This window comes from Otolemur garnettii, unplaced genomic scaffold, assembly GCF_000181295.1.
Source record: "Otolemur garnettii isolate 467f Iridium unplaced genomic scaffold, OtoGar3 scaffold00035, whole genome shotgun sequence".
NCBI lineage: Eukaryota > Metazoa > Chordata > Mammalia > Primates > Galagidae > Otolemur > Otolemur garnettii.
Window position 1 is genome coordinate 8,929,255 of NW_003852430.1, and position 7,873 is coordinate 8,937,127.

The window sequence follows — 7,873 nt, forward strand, 5'->3', positions numbered from 1 at the left end:
ACCACCCTGAGATATCATCTAATCCCAGTGAACATGGCCCATATCACAAAATCTCAAAACTGCAGATGCTGGCGTGCATGTGGAGAGAAAGGAACACTTTGTCACTGCTGGTGGGACTGCAAACTAACAACCTTTTTGGAAGGATGTATGGAGAACCCTCAAAGAACTCAACCTAGACCTCCCATTTGATCCTGCAATCCCATTACTGGGCATCTATCCACAAGGAAAAGAAACCTTTTATTATAAAGACACTTGTACTAGACTGTTTATTGCAGCTCAATTTACAATCACTAAAGTATGAAAACAGATTAACTGCCCCTCAACCCAGGAATGGATTGGCAAGCTGTGGTATATGTATATCATGGAGTACTATTCGACCATTAAAAAAATGGATATTTTGCAGCATTTGTATTAACCTGGATGGAGGTGGAACACATTATTCTTAGTGAAGCATCACAAAAATGGAGAAACATGAATTCTATATATTCAACTTTGATATGAGGACAATTAATGACAATTAATGACATGGCGGGGCATGGGGGAATGAAAACTGACAGAGAGAGATGGAGGGAGGGGGGTGAGGGAAAGGAAAAGAAAAAAAAGAAAAGAAAATAGTGACTAATTCTTACATAAATTGATTTAATTTTGACCAAAGTGCATTACTTGAATATTAATTTTTAATTCAATTTGTTAATATGTTATTTAGGATATTGCATCCTCATTTATAAGTGAAATATGTTTGTAATTTCCCTTTATAATAATATATTTTTTTAAATTTTAATATCAGGTATATCCAGATGAAGTAGAATGATTTTGAAGTACTTCTTTTTTTTCTTTTGTCTATAAGATTTACCACAATCTGTTTTTGGAAATTATCTTCTATTTTTATTTATAAATATTAGTTGTCTATTTTTTGAGACTTTGGAAAAAAAATAGTAAGAAGTTAATTGATGATTCTGTACTAGACCTCAGAGTCAAAGCATTCTATGATAGACATACTCCTACCTAACAATGTGAATGTTACTTATTTTGTTATATTATTATTGCTCAATATTTTGTTGCAGCAATTGTCTGATTTCTTTTCTGAATGTATTTATCTTCGTTCATGCTTTACAAGGTTTTTGTTTCTAGTCCTTATCTTAAACATTGCTATTGTTATTAAATTTTAAGCCTTTCTAATTTTGTGAAGGCAAAAAGTGGAAACCAAATAAACACATGTATATGGATAGAGAAAATTTAAAAAAATAAAAAAGACTTCCCTCCTCTTCCCTGGTATCTCACTATTATGAAGGAAAGAAAATCAAGAATGCAACCTGACTTGTCCCTAATCATTTTAAATATAATCCCTGTTGCTCAAAGTTAATTTAATGTGCGAAGACAATCATTTGTAAGTCAACCTGTTTCTCCCACCTCCTTAGCAAACTTTTGTTGCGCCTAAACAGAGCTAGCTACATTCCTCATCTGTTCATCCCCTCTAAAAAGGAGAAATTAAAATGGCTGGATGCCATTGGGACTTTGAGTAATCACTATGATTCTCCTGTCTTCATGGTAAATAAACCTGTTCCTCTTATTAACGTGCCTTAATTGTCACGGGAACTTTTAGCGGAAAGGGGAACTTTCCCCTCACTTCCACATACTGCCATCACAAAGTCCTTGAATAATATACATGATGGGAAGTAATTTTATTACTTATAATGGGGAAATACTCCTCGTTGACTGTTTGTTCAATAAGAGGAAAGACCTGAACTGGACACTGGATGTCCAGCAAAATTAACTTGAGGATAGTCTCAGGGCCACCTGCACTTTCACAGCCACCTCTGTCTCGTCTCATCTCTTTTACACTCAATCATGTCTAGACTTGGGACCATCTGTGCTATGTAATAAAAAAAAAAAAAAATTCTTGTGCCATAATAATAATTTTTAAATTTAACATATCTGAAGCCACATTTATACAAATATTAAATAATTATTAAATATAAATAATTAAACAAAAGGTGTTTAACTCCCATTTAAAGCTTCACAGTTCATTGTTGTTATTTTCCTATTACCTAATGTGAACTAAAATCCTTTTTTAAAAAAAATCATTTATTTAAAGCACACAGGTCCATTTCAAAGACTCAAAGAGAGAAAGAACGTGTACAATGGATGTGGCCCTGCAATTTAGAGTCTCTGGTAGACCAGCAAACCGAGGAAAAGCAAATAGTGGCTGCTCTCTTGCCCCCAAATCCTCCAGTACGGCTCTGTCGAATATAACGTAGTTCACAGTTCTCAGTGAGCTACACAACCTGACTCGCATAACATTCTCAGGCCCGATTCTCACTCTTTCCTTTCTAAATGGTCCCAAATTATTTTCTTCCTTTCCTCTTTAGATAAAATCATTTACTTAAAAAACACCTTTTTCCTGTCATCGTCTAATAGAAAATATAGAATGGGATTAAGGCTTTGCATCCAGTCCGCTATCACTTGAGAAAATATTTGTCCATGTTGGATTTCATTAGCACATGTCAGTCTAAAGTTTCATTCACTGTTTATATAATTACTATGCTCTTTTCAAAACTACCTGTAGTTTATTACATGTCCGATGTCATAATTTATTGTGTCCAATTTATGTGAATGGCTGTACCTAAACCATAGCTGGTAAATGATTCTCTCAAGCGTAACTAAAAATATTCTCATTTGTTCTGTTTTTTTTTTTTTTTTTTTTTTTTTGGCTCTTTACAGCCCATAGACTAGGAGCTGACTATTCTATGAGCTGTGGAGAGTTGGCCCCAGTCAAAAACCAAACCAATAAATTCTCTGTGGGGCAGTTTTGGAAGAGCTGACAGAGTCCTTGCAATTTACTTATAACCCAGGATGTAGACTCCAAGCTTTAGGCTAAAGCAGCTAATAAAAGGAATCTTTTTTCAAGGCAAGAAAAAAGGAATCTTTTTCTTTTAATTAATATCTACTAAAAAAAAAAAATCTTTCAAGTTCCATACTGAGGTAGTCAGAAAAGTCTAACTTAATTTTACCTTCGTATCTCCAATCGGACCCTTCATCAAGGTCATAGAGAGGTCGTGTAATGTCTTCACATAGAAAAAAAAATCCCAGCATGCACTTGTCATTAAGTGCAGGCTCTATTATTCTATTTATGTTTTATATTTTATATATTATAGCACAGTGTAAGTTACAGTGTAATACACGCTATTATTTTTATAGGGAGTATATTATATGTAAATGATAGACTATACTGTAATATGCTGATAATTATTATACATATGGCAACAGAGAAGGATAAAGTATAACATCACATTGTTGCATTTGTGTTTGACAAAAACTACACACATCACTACCCTAAGCTTTCTTAGCACCTTATGCTTAACATACTCTACCTGTGGTGTTTAAGAGGAGAGTGTCCATGCAAGGCCCACTCATTTGCATTTGGCTTCAGACATGTTCTGTGCTGTTTCTGTGCAGCCTCACATCACTGCTTTGTCCCATTTTCACTTTCCCTTTCATTAAAATATGTGTCCTTGCTATAGCTAATTTTCACTAAAATAGTTTTTAGTAGGCGTGCTTTTAGTATCTTTATTATGCCAGTTGTATATTTCCCCCGATTTTAACCACTCCATATTTCTCATCCTGCTTTTGTTATTTTAAGCAATGACACATTTCTTTTTTAAAGGGGCCATGCTACTCTGCAGAACAGCTTGTCTGTCCTGGTTCTAAAAAATAATGAGCTCGGTTACTTTTTCACAGAGCGTATTTGTTTCTCTCCTGTGAGACGGCTCTTCATCACGGGCCCAGTACAACTTTACTGTACTGTGAGCATGGGAGGAAAGGCCTCCTAAATTCACATACCAGAGCAATGCCATGTAACAAAAACAAACACAAAACCAAATGAAGCCGTGTAGAGTGGGGCATGTATGGTGTGTACATCATTTACCTTTACTTAAAAAGAGTATGTGATAAGAGAAAAACTCAAATCAATTCAAGGTTCTCTCCAGGAACAAGAGATGGGGAGAGGGGAGGTGGGAGGGAGCTGGGTGTGCCTAACGGGAACCATGTTAAGGTGTAGGGCACACCTCTTGGGGGTAGGACAGAATGATAAGAGGGACTCTATCTAACAAATGCAAACATTGTAACCTAATTCTTTGTACCCTCAAATTAACCTGAAACAATAAGAAAAAATTTTAAGAAAAGAGTATGTGAATGATCAAAAAAAAAAAAAAAACATAGTCATGCTCCTTTCAAAATTGAACTTTTTGCTTTTTTTCTCGGACCATATTTTAAAGACACAGAAAAATAAAATTAATTGAGCTCTACTCTTATTCTTTACAGATGGTAATCATAGAAAAAATATATTTCCATAAATTCATGACTTCAAATAAAATCAAGAACCAGAGAAGAAATATTTTTGAATTTAGTTGATTTAAACCAGATATAGACAGAATATCAACCATTTCTTAAAAATAAAATGCAACAGTGCATGTATATTGTAAAAGAAAATTTATAGCCATATCACAGAACGTAAGAGAAAGTGATTTTTTTGGTTAAGTATCCTTAAAAGTGACATTGTGATGAGGATAGTAAAAAGATGATAGTCTTGGGATTTTTTAAATGTTTTACATTGAATTTTTTTTGACAACTTTTTTTAGGCATCATTTTTTCACCATTAAAATACAGGGTGGACATGCTATAGTACAAATATAAATTATCAGGTCTAGAGGCAGGCGTTCTGGATCCTAATTTGGTTCCCTACTGACTAGCAATGTGATCGAGAAAAACTTCCAACCTTCTATGAGTCCCAGCTTTCAAATGTGAGAAATGGCTGGGATGGGCTAAATTTTGTCCCATTCAAAATTTGCATGTTGAAGTTTTATCCCTCTCGCAGACCTCAGAAAGTGATTATATTTGGAGACAAGGTCTTAAAGAAGTACTGAGTGACAAAGAGGTCATTCGAGTGGGCTTTACGTCATTGTGGCCGCTGTCTTTATAAGAATAGAACCTGAGGACCAGACACAGAGGGAACATGATGTGAAGACACAGCCATGGAACGGTCAAGGAGAGAGGCCTCAAAAGACACCAAAGCTACAAACACTTTCATCCTAGATTTCCAGCCTGCAGAACTAGGAGGAAATCAATTTATGCTGTTGGAGCCATCCTGTCTGTTACACCATTATGGCAGCCCAGCAAACTTGTAAAATAAGCATTCTGAGTTTTATAATGATTAAGTATAGTTATGAATTAAGTATAGTTAAGTATAGTTATTTGTAAAGCATCTGGTCCACGGTAGTCGTTTAATGTGTGCTAATTAATTTGGTTCTTGCTGTTGCTAGTAATTTTACTGGGCAGGTCACTTGTAATTACTATTTTTATCTTATCTTGAATATACATTGGTTCTTTTAGGGAAAGAGAAAAGAAATCAAATTATATTATGTTTCTATAGCGTGATCCAAATGACCCATGACTTAAAATGTAAGAGCAGCCTTGGAGTTGGGCCACTACCTAGTTATGTCATTTTCTTTACATAATATCTCTGTCTCTCTGTTCTGTATGTGAAAAAATGTCCATAATAATTAGAATTGCTCTTAGAAACAAATTCATATATGTTATAAAATTAGTACTTGACACATAATCGGTGTTCAATACATGCAATTATGATTACTGCTTTTTTGATTTATTTTTAAACTCTTTTTCAATCTGAGGCCAGAACAGCTTCTCCTGGCACACCCCCGGGGTCTCATGTCTTGTTAACCTGCTTTTCTGCTTGACTGAGAAGCCCATGGTGTGTCTTCCATGATTTGGTCCTTACTTCCTCCCAGTGCTCACGCATTTGATTCTCTCCTGGCGGTAGAAGTCCCTGCCCAGGGAAAGTATGACCTTGACTGGGATATGATTTCCCAAAGTGTCTGGCCCTCAAACCAGTTATTTAGGAGGTTAAAATGATAAAGGAAAATGTCAAAATGTCCCATGTCCATGTCTTGAGTTAAGCAAAGAAAGTGAGACTTTATTAATTAGCATCTCAGAGACCTTAAAATACTCATGTGCATTTTGTATAATCAGGGACGTACATGTGATATGGACGTTTCCCAATTTATTTGATAATACATTGATTTGGGGTCAGTTATTTGTAAAAATGTGCATTCTAGACTTTGGTACTTCTGACCTAATGAAGATAGAACCTTTGAAAAACCTCTTATTTAACTTTTACAGTTCTCTGTTTAGGCTTCTTTGCTCTCATTTTTACTGGCTTTAAGTAGAGACTTCTTTTTACTAATGATCCATTGCTATAACCAAACAATTTATTGTAGTCTATATACTGGAGTATGGCTATGGTATGTGTTTTAAACCATCACTTAACAAGATAAAAAAAAGGTACAGGTTAAACCCGTAATGAAAAAGTGTTAAATCTACATCAGAAAAGGAGAATATGAGTTTTACTTATCATGAGATGGGATAAATGATTTATATCTGATATTGATGAGCATTACGGCTTTTTAAAATATTAATAGCATACATTAGTTATTCTATGTGGAATATTTTAAAATCTATTAAAATGGGTCATTTTTGTTTTCTTTATGGTTTTATGGGTGTTACAAATTTCCTGTAGCATATATATTTCACTTTGTTTATCAAAAAAATTACCAGTTTATTTGATTTTCATAACTCCTCTAAATGGGATAAAATATGAGGTTTTCAGGGCTTCTGTGTAAGTCTCCTTATATAAATTTAAAAAAAATGGAACTCGTAATATTCTACCCCCAGCTATCCCCAGTACATTTTTGAGGACATACAGAAACGCTTGATGGACATCAACCGGTACATATGCCCACTGCATACTAATCAAGGTAACTTCAATTTTAAAATGCCAAGGACAGTATCCAGAGGAATAGTCTTCACTAATCATAAGATTAAGCTGAAAAGAAAAGTGTATCTTACCTGATCAGCAGTGTATACTTTTGTCCATCATCCACTCTAATGGTAGGGTTAATACTCTTTAATTTTGCTTCACCAGTACAGGAAAAATGGTACTGTAGGGGGGAAAAAAAAACAACACACATTTTTAGTATGAAATGAATATACATTATTATCTCTGTACTTTATAATTTCCTAATACTTTTTATGTTGCTTCAGAGATAGAAAATTTGAACCTTAAAGAGAAGTGACAGCTAAAAGTATACACCTAATAAGCATTAGGATTAAAACACAAAAATTTGAGTGTTATGTACATACGTACGCATACATACATTTATGTACATGCATATTCTTTTTTAGTATTCTGAGAACAGTTAAAAAAGGAAAATTCTTCTGTTAGCAGAAAGCAAATATTATTAGCAAGTTACCTTACATATTAGCAGCTAAGCAAAACAAAGCCTAGTTTATATAAGGCAATCTATAGGACTGTTAATGTTATGGGGGGGGGACTTAAAGATTGTGAAAGTTAACCATGCCAAGCTTTCTGAGGCCACAGGGCATCAAGGGCCATTTGTAGCACTAATGGGCCAACTAAGTCATGATCTAGAGAAGGGAAATCATTTCTATACCAGCTGAGATTGACCAGGTATCTCCCAAAGTTCATGGGTGGGGTACAGTGGCTTATAAATCTTCTTAGCAAGCGTACACTTGCATGTATATTGATTATATTGTGATTGTTCTTTTCCAGAGAGGGTCTTTAAAGTTTTTATGATATCTGCAAGAGATTTATAATCCACATATGCATTAAAAAGACAGTTGCATAGTGTTTTATAACTCATGCCCCCCATATACTCCATTTAATGTATCTGGATCTTCTCACATGCAGTCCAAAGATAAATATCATGCTATATATCTTAACTTTTTTTTTTTTTTGAGACAGAGCCTCAAGCTGTCCCCCTGGGTAGAGTGCCATGGC

At 34.6% G+C, this 7,873-nt stretch overlaps 1 protein-coding gene across 1 annotated transcript in view; it reads right to left on the minus strand.

Annotated features, from left to right (window-relative positions):
- EYS (eyes shut homolog (Drosophila)) overlaps positions 1-7,873 on the minus strand; it is a 1,547,934-nt gene that overhangs the window by 577,512 nt on the left and 962,549 nt on the right. The window contains exon 27 of the mRNA XM_012805052.1: positions 6,922-7,013. Coding sequence (XP_012660506.1) covers positions 6,922-7,013 — 92 coding nt within the window. The remainder of the gene's footprint in view (positions 1-6,921; positions 7,014-7,873) is intronic.